The sequence below is a fragment of the Leucopleurus acutus genome (assembly GCF_964270905.1).
Source record: "Leucopleurus acutus genome assembly, chromosome: 5".
Lineage (NCBI taxonomy): Eukaryota > Metazoa > Chordata > Mammalia > Artiodactyla > Delphinidae > Leucopleurus > Leucopleurus acutus.
Genome location: NC_139147.1, coordinates 54704961 through 54717404, shown reverse-complemented (window position 1 = coordinate 54717404; position 12444 = coordinate 54704961). Strand labels below are relative to the sequence as shown.

General features: G+C 36.7%; 1 protein-coding gene across 6 annotated transcripts in view; it reads right to left on the bottom strand.

Annotated features, from left to right (window-relative positions):
* Positions 1 to 12444, bottom strand: part of BBX (BBX high mobility group box domain containing) — a 282354-nt gene that overhangs the window by 78434 nt on the left and 191476 nt on the right. For all 6 annotated transcript variants that reach the window (XM_082839829.1, XM_082839833.1, XM_082839834.1 and 3 more), the window contains 2 exons: positions 6474 to 6669; positions 2349 to 2416 (listed from right to left, as the gene is read on the bottom strand). In XM_082839829.1, the coding sequence (XP_082695955.1) occupies positions 2349 to 2416; positions 6474 to 6669 (264 nt within the window). The remainder of the gene's footprint in view (positions 1 to 2348; positions 2417 to 6473; positions 6670 to 12444) is intronic.

Here is a 12444-nt window from a genome sequence, read left to right as displayed (position 1 = left end):
ACTGATACCTATGACATAAACTCTCAAACTAATTATATTTAGAGACAGCATTATTTTATACAAATTTTGCTGCTTTATTATTTCAGTATCTCAAGATTATTTTCAATAATGACCTAAATATATCTGAGATGAAAAATAGAGATTATGAAGAAAGAGTTGTATTCTTAGAAGTGGTTCTTAAAGACCTAAGTGCTGGCAACTTCTTCCTTAGCATAAATTCCCTTCTCCTGTACGGTTTACTTCTTTAAGCCATTTAACTTTATTTCTTTAGCTTGAGAATTTTCAAAACAGTTATATATGGAATTTAAGGAAAAAAATGTCATAAAGAACCTAGGGGTAAGACAGGAATAAAGACACAGACCTACTAGAGAATGGACTTGAGGATATGGGGAGGGGGAAGGGTAAGGTGTGACAAAGCGAGAGAGAGGCACGGACACATATACACTACCAAACGTAAGGTAGATAGCTGGTGGGAAGCAGCCTCATAGCACAGGGAGATCAGCTCGGTGCTTTGTGACCGCCTGGAGGGGTGGGACAGGGAAGGTGTGAGGGAGGGAGATGCAAGAGGGAAGAGATATGGGAACATATGTATATGTATAACTGATTCACTTTGTTATAAAGTAGAAACTAACACACCACTGTAAAGCAATTATACTCCAATAAAGATGTAAAACAAACAAACAAACAAAAAAAACAGTTCCCCTTCATCAGAAATGGAAGGCTGACCAATGCATGGTTTAAACTGCTTGTGTCAAACTCTGCTGTCCCTAAAAGCTGTGAGAAGAGCTATTCACTAAAAAGAGCCCAAGAGAGAAACTTTCATCAAAGGAAAAAAAAGTATTCCTTTCTTTGACTAACATTTACAGATAGATAGCATCTATCTGTAAGTTCTTAGATGTTTATTTGTTTACACTTTTTCCTGAAAGTTAAAAGGAATGCTAATAGATATTGGGAAGAAAACTCCATTATTATCTAATCTGTTAGAAAAGATGATCCTAACACTCACAATATAGTGTATTCTTGGAAATCATGAGTCAGACTGTGTTGAAAGGTCAAATGTGCATTATTACTCCAACATTCACCTGTGGGAACATGCTTGGGATACTCTACACCCAAGTGAGCGTTAGTCTGATTGCTATTAGGGAGCATCCATGTGTTAGAAAGTAAAATGATGCCAGAGAAGGCTATTGTGTGAGGAAGTACAAACATGCTGAATAATGAGTATGCAAAGGTACAAAGTGCCATGTTTACTTTTTCTAGCTAAAGATTAGTACAATGTAAATAACTACCAGTCCACCGAATTTACACATTTATTGCTACACTGAATTGAACAGAAATAAAAAGTTAAATCAAATTGAACATATGGTCAACTACTATGGATCCCAAATATAAACTGTAAATGATAGAAACCTTTTGTGATGTAAATATCTTATGTGGTATCCTCTAAAACGATTATCTGAATAGACTTCAACTGTAATCCATATAGCACGCACACGACTTAAAAAACAAAAGAAAGAAAGAAAGAAAAAAAAATATATATATGCAATAAAATTGCTATTTTGTCCTAAATAGCAACTCTGGTTGGGGATTGAAAAACTTCCAGCTCAAGGACCTGAGTTTGGTAAAATAATATGATCTGCAGGTCACTGCATCTGGCCTATGTTAAATGGGTCTGGAAAATAGAGGAATTCCACAAATGCAAACTATGCATGGCTACCGGATACTACCTGCCTATCAAAACCATACTTAAAAATATTTAGCAAAAACAGCCCGATAACAATACAAGGGAATAAAAAATGAAACCAAGGTCATAAGGGCCTGGGTCCTTTTTCATTTTCCATTTAAAAAAATAAGCAATCTTGGAATGCCATGTTTCCTGATTTTCAAAAACAGGAGTTTGTATTTATTTAGGTACCAGAGAGACTGACAGTTTCATGCTTTTTTTTAACTCTCATCTTTTCACTAGCAAGTCTAATGAGAACATCACAAAAGCAGAGAATGTTATGAATAGAATGAATGAATCACAGGATCCACCCTATGGACCCCATGGCACAGTCATGGCAAATGCTAATTATCTGTACATTGCAAGTCTTATTCCTATGCTCAGGGAACCTCAAAATCTGCACCTGACTTGTGTTTGTGTCCTTTTGGGTTTATGTACCCCACTCTGTTACCCTCAAGGCACAATATAATGCACATAGAGATCTTAATAAAAACCATTAAAAGCAGAGTTTATCCATGAGCTGTAAAAAGTGAAACTGTAGAACTAACAGTGTGAACAGAACACAAATGTCTGTGTTCTCGACCCGCAGCAGGTGCAGAGTGGAGAGGGATGAGGGACCACTTACCTCGGGTGTACCAAGAGCATGTTCTCCAGCTAAAAGCAGCATGCTCAGGCCTCCCATTTGAGTAGGATCTAAATAAGTCAAAAACAAGTAAATCGTCAATTCATAACCACGAAGTACATATAATCCAGAGTCGAAAAAGAATACTCACAAAGACCAGCAATCAGAAATCCAACAGAACCACATGTAACTTATTACAGAAAACTTCTGAAACTCTTTATGAAGGAAAAACCCGGGGTACATGTGCTTAGTACTCATACTTTTGTGAGCTTTTTAAATACCACTGTTGTCCACCATTCCAACAGAATACTTTCTTCAATACCACAGCTGTTTATAACATGAATTATCTCCTAACGTGATGCTTCTTTCCTTACTGCATGGGGAGTCTGGATGGATTTTTTTTTTTAAACGAAAGAGTGCTTATACTTGTCTTCTAAGAAACTTGAGATTGTTATTCTCAAATTGTTATTTCTGCCACATGATATCAGGCTGATAAAAAGAACAAGGCCATCAGAGGAACTAGAGAACAGGGAGGTATTTTACAAAGGGGACTCCAAAAATCTAGTTGGCTTTGTTCAAATATTCTTTCTTTAAAACTTTCAAAAACAAATTTAAATTAAACAATGATATATTTATAACATCTTAAATCTTAGGGGTACAGTTAGGCCCTTCCTTGAAAGGCCTCGAAATACCTTTAACATTGAAAATGAACCCTTTTTATACTACCAAAGGTCTTTGTTTTCATTCCTTCAATAATCAACAGAAAAAGAAAATGAAAGCAAACTGGTAGATCTATGACCCAGGATTATATCTAAACAGGGGAAGTACAGACAATAAGAAACCTACAGACTTTAAGTTTGTCTTAAATGAATTAAATTTCAGAACTTCAATGAACTAACATATCTGAAACTGTCTAAGTCAGTGCTTATCCCAGTGCATATTGGTCCTCAATAAATGCACTTTTTATTTTAGTAATCTCTCTACAATTCAAAATGAGGACCGGGCATAGTGTTGCCTGAAGACATTAAGGTGTCTCTCTTCTCTTTCTTTTTTGATTTTTTTGTTTAAAGATATGCCCTTAAGTACATCTTTGAATACAATCTGTCTCAGGAACTCATGAAGCAACTCTGACCACATCTTACATATAGTCAAATTAAAAACAAAATATTTTTTTGAAAAAAGAATCTGAGGGGAAGGAAGGAAGGGAGGGAGGGAGGAAGGAAGGAAGAAAGGAAGGAAGGAAGGAAGGAAGGAACGGCTTAGTAGAGGGGAAAATATGTCACCAAACAATCAGGTGGTCACAAAACAGCTCCATATTGGAAGGTAGCCACGTAGGAATACACAGAGGAACATGAGCTGGTTTGCTGAAATAAGGCTCTCTGTTGTTGTTTTAAGAGCCCATCCTTAATTAAATGTTAAGTTTATGAACTATTTTGGCTGCTAAAAGAGACACATAAATCTACTGGCAAATAAAAATCAGGAGAGAGAAATGAATTTAGCAGAAAGTAAAGGTGTACTTTGGTTCTTTGGGCAGCTAAATACTTTTGCAGCTGCCATTCTAGAGATCAGGAGTCTTGCATGATTGCATTCTAATAAAGATAAAAATGTGTTAGTGCATAACTGCATTCTAATAAAGATAAAAATGTGTTAGTTCAAATTATAAAGTAAAATAGGAACATACTTCCATGATAATTTAACTTATATACCAATATGACTTTGCTGTATAGACACTAAAACACAGACAAGAAATCATCATCTTTTATATTAATTTATATAATGTTATTTGGATATATCAAAAATATATTTATATAAATAGCTGCTTTCCCTTCACCGAGAGGGCTTCTACTAAATTAAATTCTACATAGCTTTCCCTCCTTGGAAATTATACACTTGACTGCTTTGGGGTTATTCAAAATGCAAAATGTCATGTGACAAGGACTATTGGGAAAACAAAGCAAAATGAGATTCCATGCTGAGGAAAAGCATAAACTGGCCTCTAAAAGCCCTAAAGTATCCCCTAGATTTAAACAGCTAAGCACCATGTTTCAATTAAAGGCAAATTAATTTGCTTTCATTGTGTTAAAAAGGAACATCACACCAATGTTATCCGCTATACACTAGCTTAACAAGGGCTCTGATCATGGATTTCCAACATCCGTCACAGGCCCTTATATATAATGAGATAAATGTGAGAAAGTTGTTTTCCTTCTTTCCTGTATTTCGCTTAAAGAATGCTGTTTTTAAAAGCTGACTTGTAGGGGCTTCCCTGGTGACACAGTGGTTAAGAATCCGCCTGCCAATGCAGGGGACACGGGTTTGATCCCTGGTCCGGGAAGATCCCACATGCTGCAGAGCAACTAAGCCCGTGCGCCACAACTACTGAGCCTGCGCTCTAGAGCCCCGTGAGCCACAACTACCGAGCCCACGAGCTGCAACTACTGAAGCCCGCGTGCCTAGAGCCAGTGCTCTGCAACAAGAGAAGCCACCACAATGAGGAGCCCGCGCACCGCAACGAGGAGTAGACCCTGCTCGCCACAACTAGAAGAAAGCCCACGTGCAGCAACGAAGACCCAACACAGCCAAAAATAAATAATTAAATAAATAAAATTTAAAAAATAAAAGCTGACTTGTAAATATCCTGGTTGAAGTCTAGGTCCCACTTTAAATTTGTAGGTATAACAGGTAGATTAATAAACTGTCAGAAACGGTGCTACAGGCAGACATCTTTCACTGCTTTCTGTAGTTTATCTACAATTACTTTTGGTTTTTGAAGAGCCACTGTGTGCAAAAAAAAAACCTACATAGACCAATCTAGATTTAGAACTGGGAGAAAAAGCAATGGAAGATAAATGCTAATCAAAGGAATTTATTTAGAAGCCAGTAATAATATCCTCTTATTTGGTCCTGATGATAAAATGTTTTATAAGAGACTCTTACTGACACAATCTGGGGAGTCTAGAGAGCTCACCAAGACTACTAGCAAGTGGGTTGAAGCTAAAATTATACAAAGTAACAGCTAAAACAAGGACAGATTTCTATTCTGATTCCTCTGGGATATGCAAAAGCATCATTTTGGAAGCTCACCTAGAATTATACTACAGACACTTACATAACAATCACCTGAAGACTTTGTTCCCCCAGAATGCTGCCATTGCATCAGAGTGCATTTCTTAGATTTATATATGACATCACCACACACTTTGTTATACCATGAATCACACACTACACTGTTAAATCTCATTAGGCCTACTGGCTATTAAAAAAATGAAGTGTCATCACAATACTGCTTAACTTCCATTCCCAAGCTTTCCATTTTGCAAACTGTTCAGAGCTCTCATCTTAAAGAAAATTTGCTTGTAATAATGAAACAGGAACCCTATAGCTCAACACCAACTTCAATGCTTCCATCCTGCCCAATCTCCCTATTTCATCCCGGAAAACTCCTCTCTTGATTACGGTATTATAATAGCCATGGAAGATAGAATCATTTGCAGGGTGAATATAAATGCTTTATTTCATGGTAATAAATGCTGTAGCATTCCTTACCACCCAAAGAGTATTAAGGTCTCATAACAAATGGGACCATCTGGAATGTTAAATTTGCCTGGCCCGTAACAGGAATGGGGGCCAGAGAGAGGGTAGGATGGAAATTCCCTCTAAGAAACAGCTGTCAGATCCATCACAGATTTGTGATAGAGTTGTTCATACTCTGGGTTTTGATGTTTAATATCCTCAGATGATCTACATAATTGTGTTTTTTTTGGTATCCAAGATAACTAAGGTGCTTACTGTGAATGAGTTTGTAAGCTATTTTGTTACATTATAAAATTCCCTGAGCTCCGGACAATCTCCACATTGCTGTCTGCTTTTCCATAATGTCAATGTCAGGAATCCACACATATTTGTAATGACTCAACCACTTGGTCCATACCTCCTTTCTTTAACTATATTATATATACACATTCTATGTATGTTATACTCCAAAGCTTTAAGCTATGCTGCATATTTGCCATTGCTTCCTATTGGTTAAATTTTGCTTTTCTCTCTCTTTCTATTATCTGTTAAAAATACTGCCTAAATGAATTGACCTGTTCTTAAAGAACAGGTGAAATTAGTGTCTAAACTCACCAGCCATCCCAAAGTTCAGCTGAGGCATTTCTTCAGTCTTCGCTTTCTTGGGGCTTGACAAGTCTCTTGAAGAGTCAGATGGGAAGGCCCACAGTTTCTTCCGGGGATTGACAGTGGATGTTGGGGATTTCACAGGCTTGTTAGTGGTAGGACACCATTTGTAGCCAGGATTTGCTTTCATAAATGCATCTTTATACTATAAATAAAGAACAGATAACATATTTTAATTAACACATAGATTGAAAAAGTACCTTCACCTTACTCCCCTATTTAGATAATGAATGAAAAAAACACTTTCAGTAAGTTCTTTCCTTGTAGAAGAATGACAATCTCAGTACAGGGCTTTAGAGCTAGGACATGAATTTATCTGCTAGAAAGTTCATTTGTGGGATGAGGGTTCAGAGGCAACACATTTTGTATCTTTTAATCCTCTTCTTTTTTTTTTTAGGATCCAAAAAGTTACCTGACCTTGGTAAAGAAAGGGAGCTATTCATAATGTGGTGTGTAAAGCAGCATCTATTTCAAAGTAGGTATCAAGTACCTTACAAAATGTGAGTCAGTCCCAGGGCCAGTAACTAGATTCTGCTCACTGCTTAATTTACTAAGTATGTTAAAAATTAAATCTGTGCTTTACTGTACAGGCAAATGCAGGGACACCTAACAGAGCAAAGTAATCAGTTGTGGGATAAAAGCACCAAGATCACGAATGGGAGAAGGGGAACAAAGTAGGGCAAACTGATGCAGAACGTTTTAGTTCTTTGAAGATGCAGGGCCATGTAGAAGAAAGAGTACTGGATGCAGAGTCTGATGACCTGGGTTCAAAACCCACCTCTGCTATTAGCCAGCTGTGGACATTAAGCAAATTATACAACCTTTCTCAGCCTCAATTTTTCCATCTAAAAAGTGTAGCTGCACCTGGTAACATCCCAGGGTTTTGTAATGAGCACATGTGATCTCAAAAGTGAACATGCTGAGAGCTGTGACGTGTGATGTTGCAGATTAATCCATCACAAACTGTATGTCTTTATTTGGAGGTTTCAAACTTCACTGTTAATATCTTCCTTTCTCCTTCACTTTTCTGTGGTTTTCTCCCTTTTCCCCAACTCGGCCATTTCTTTCCCTTTCCTGGCGATAATTAAACAAAAATATATTTCTTGCTATTCATGTTATATTACCAATGGTTATGTTATCTGATAAAATGTATTTTTCATGTATTCTTCAATGATTTTGTTATATTACTGCTAGATACCTTATTTAATTAATACAATTCTTTCAATCCCCTAAACTTGCTTTTTAAAATGGTCACTCTGTGTGTAAAATTAATTTAGTGTAAGCTCAAAAGTTTATGAGTTTCTCTAACTCATTAAAGAATAAAAGGTTTATTTAATGAGTTTATCTAACTCATTAAAGAAAAAAAAGGTTCCTTTACCCTTAGTGTAAGAAAAGTATATGTAATCCAACTAACAAACTTTTTCCACCACTTCACTTTAAATAATATAAATGAAAATTGTACTGTAAATAATATAATGCAATGTTAGTAGTCAATGGTTTAGAATCACCCTTAATTCAAATTTTCTGAATAATCAATTTTTTTTAACTAAAAGCTGTATATCTGCATATTGATACATAGGTGCAGGAGGAAGGAAGGTAAGCGTAAAACACAGTAAGATACAGTTCTACTTTTCCTACAAAAATAATTAAAATGGGATACAAGGCCAGATGCAAACTAGAATTTACCATCACATAACAATAAATTTGGAGGTATCAATGTAATGTAAGAGGTACTCTATCCCAGCACATTCACATGCATGGGGGGATTTACATGTTAAGCTGAGGCAGACAAATAGCCTCGCCTGCTGTCTGGTGATGGAAAGTGACAAATGATAGGGTGAGATGAAAGCAGCAGGCACATGCATCATTATTTTGTCCCAGCAAAATGCACACGAGCTGGTCTGTCAGATGAAAAGTCATTTGGACAAAGGTCACCACTCTATAACGTAACAAAAGACTATCAAACAAATTAACATATTTGTCATAAGAAATTTTAAAAGTTTTGGGTACTTTTGGTGGTTTCTGAAGAAAAAAGTCCCAGGCTTCCCTGGTGGTGCAGTGGTTGAGAGTCTGCCTGCCGATGCAGGGGACACGGGTTCGTGCCCCGGTCCAGGAAGATCCCACATGGTGCGGAGCGGCTGGGCCCGTAAGCCATGGCCGCTGAGCCTGCACGTCCGGAGCCTGTGCTCCACAACAGGAGAGGCCACAACAGTGAGAGGCCCGCGTAACGCAAAAAAAAAAAAAAAAAAAAAAGGTCCCAATTCACAGATGGAACTACACAGATGGATGTCACTAGCCTTCAGATTTCTTCTGTTTCTTAGGTGTCCCCTTTCTCCCCTCCAATGTTGTCGATCTGCTAGGTAAGTTCTTTCCCAGTAAATATTACATCCTTTTCTAAGAATCACTTAGCAATTTGCTTTGATGAAAATCAACATGTGTAATGAAAATGATAATACTGATACCAGCATCAACTATTTTTAAAAGCACTGATGGTATTAATAAAGGCTAGCTTAAACTAACTTATGATGTGGAGCTGTGCTGAAGATAACATAAAGCAGAGACAATCACTGACCATAAACATCTCTTTCTCTTGCACTTATTCTACCCACATCCACATCCATCTCAATACTTTGTGAGGATCGACTAGGTGACAGACACTGGTTAGACACTGGGGACTAAAAGAGCATAAATTAGAGTCTCTGCCTTCAAACTGTTTACAATCCACAATCAGTAATCAAAATGTTACTTCTTCTTATACATGGTCCACGGACTTTCCCCTGGCTCAGGCATGAAAAATGGTTTTGCAGAGGGTCCGTAAAAGGGGAAGCTACCTATGTGTTGAAGAACAAAAGGCAAGAGAAACGCCTGGAGTATGTGAGGTTTTATGGAAAATGGTGACTGAGAATTCACTATGAGAGTCAATGCTCTATAAATGTATTACAATTTTAACCTTGCAGATTCTTAAACTCGATGTAAAACAACATTCATTAGCTCAGTCAAGTATATATTTGAGCAAAAGGGTTAAGAATGTAGGAGACAGAGAAAAGAATAACACACAGCCCTTGTCCTTAGATGGAGATGCCATAAATTCATGAAAAGACATACAGGTCAACACAAGCAGTGTATGAACACCAAGTGGGGGCGGAGGCAGGAAGAACCCTCAGCGTGTGAGGATGTCTGTCCTTGAAACTGGGCTCATCATCAATCACTTGCTCTGATTCAGCTATAAGAGACAACAGAAAGGCTTAATCATTTGTTGTGATGAGGTTATTAGGAAAGGGATTACAGAGAAAGCTGAGTAAGGGAGAAATGAAAAAAGACTATATATAGTCTGAAGCAAATAGCTGAGTGAAAGTATTAGCAAGCTGGTCAACCATGTGGGCAAAAATCCATCAGCACAGGACTGAAAGGACCAAAGAGACAGGCCCACCCATCCAGATCCCCAAGGCAGGGCTTTCATGCTGGGGGTGGGAGGGGAAGCTCAGTTATCCTCCAAGAACATCAATCACAGGCTACTGGTCCTATCTCCTAGGTAACGAACCTCCTGCTAAAACACTGATTTTTTAAAATCGCCCATTAATATAAAAATTCCTATTTTATTTTTGCAAATTTCCAACTGATTAGATAACCTAAGTGAATTTACCTTATAGGCACAGATCCTGACTTACACAAGATGCTCAGTAATGCTGGCTCCCTTCTGTCCACCCTCAACTACTACCACATTTCATTAGCAATGATAATATATCACTGTTATTCAATAATGGTATTAAATACATACCCTTTGCCACAGTATTCTGTCTACTTCATATATGACAATGGCATTACTATATACCAAAAGACAACACTATTATGTTAATCTTTAAAAAATTGGGTCTCAACATTACATACTTTTGCAGATCATTTATAAGAATGGGAAATCTGATCTTAAAAAGCACCTTAAGGAGAGATGTACTTATTAACTGTCTTCCAATTGTTTGTTTCTAATTGGAGGGGAGGGGATGTATCAAAAAGTCCAGGAGTACTTCTAGCTATTATTACATTCTAGATCTTCTCAACAGAGTGAAAGAGAATGATAACCCTGGTGAGGTCCAGTAATAAGGGACCCTGGGAATATCTATACAAATAAAGAGAGCTGATTCTGGTGCAAATATGTGAAATATCACCATGATAAAAAAAAAAATCTACCAGAATTATGAAGGAGAGATTACACAGGAATTATCTGATTTTTAAAGAGCTATAACACACTTCTAAATCTTAGAACTCTGCAGGGGGCTAAGTGAATCCCTAGCATAATAAATTTTGAGACAGCTAATGAACTTTGAGACAGCTGTACCTTTTCACATTGGCAGGCAGAAATCACATTATACAGGGTGGAAGAGGAGAGGAAGATATTTGAGAAGTGGCATTAATTTGTACTTCCTTAGTTTTAGGAACTTTCCCTCACAAAACTTTAAAACTTCTCATTTAGATCTGAATTATTCTTACTAGATATTTTAATAGGAAGAAAATTAATTAGACTTTTATATGACAGAACATTGAATTAAGTTTACAGTTCCAACAGAACAAAAATATTTCAAATTATACATTAACCTATGAAACTTTCATGTTAAAGCCACTCCAGTAAAAACTATACACTTCAAAAAGTGACTTGAATAAGTGACCACGGAATTGTTTGGTTCTCTTGTAGAAAAGTCATAAAGGAAAAACTGAGTTGGCTACAGATACAGTTGCCTAAATTGTCTATAAGGATTACTGTGGCAACGGCAGTTCATTTCAACATACAAAGTGTTTTAAAGGACAATTTTACTCCCTAATTTGGGTAAGGAGGAGAAAGTCAGTTTAATCAGTTAGCACTATTTAAAAAGTACCAAAAATTTCAGAATTTCTTTTAAAATGTAATTTTGGTACATTTTAAAAGGTAGATAGGGATCTGGGTAAGAAAACTATCTACATTTCTGAAAATGTATGAATAGATAATTCATGTTAACTAATTTGAATTGTAAAATGTTTTCTTTAAAAAATATGTTCGCTTAGCTTTAGTAATCTCCTTAAACACTTTAAACCTTTTCTTTAAAAAATAGTTTATGGCATGAATTTGCAATATTTCAAACGGTGCAAAAGTTAATTTTTACCTACAGTCCTTTGAATGACCACAAATTCCAAAGTAATCAAGATTTACTGTAGGATATTGGAGTATTAGGTCCCTGAATCAATCCAAATATTAACATCTGAAACCAATACCAAAAATTAGTTTTAAGAGACTCAGTTTAAATTCTCAGTGTCACTCACTATGAGGTCTATTTTTTTTATCACTAGCTATGGGGGTCTTTGTAAAGTCCCTATAATTTTATTTGATTTGAATATTTAAATGGTAGTGTTTACTAACAATGGATTGATGTTTCTGAAATCAAGCAGTTAGCTCACTTAATGGAACATCTATTTTGTTAGGGATTATTAATCACATTGGACAGTATCTGCCAAGTTGGGCAAATGATGCATTTTAGTTTTGTTGACTCTTGTGTTTCAAAGACTAATTTTGTATTTCAGTAGCACTTCAGCGTGTTAACAGGCCCTAATAAAAACAGTAAAAGATTACTAGGTAAAGAAGTAACAAATACAAACAAACATAAGTTTGCTTATCAGGAACAACTAACGTTTGTATAGCATTTTAAACTTCAGACCATGCCTGTGCACACAATGCCTTATTTGCATCTTACCTCGACCCTGTGAGGGCAGGCATCTTTATTGCCATTTATAGATGTGGAAACTCAGAAAGGTCTGAGAATGGAGAAGGCCAAGTATGAGAACCCAAGCTCTACTACTACTAATTTGCTGCCCTGGATAAGTCACTTACGTCCTCTGGGCCACAGTGTCCTCATCCTTAGCTTTCGGAAAATAACATCTAACTCATGGGATTATT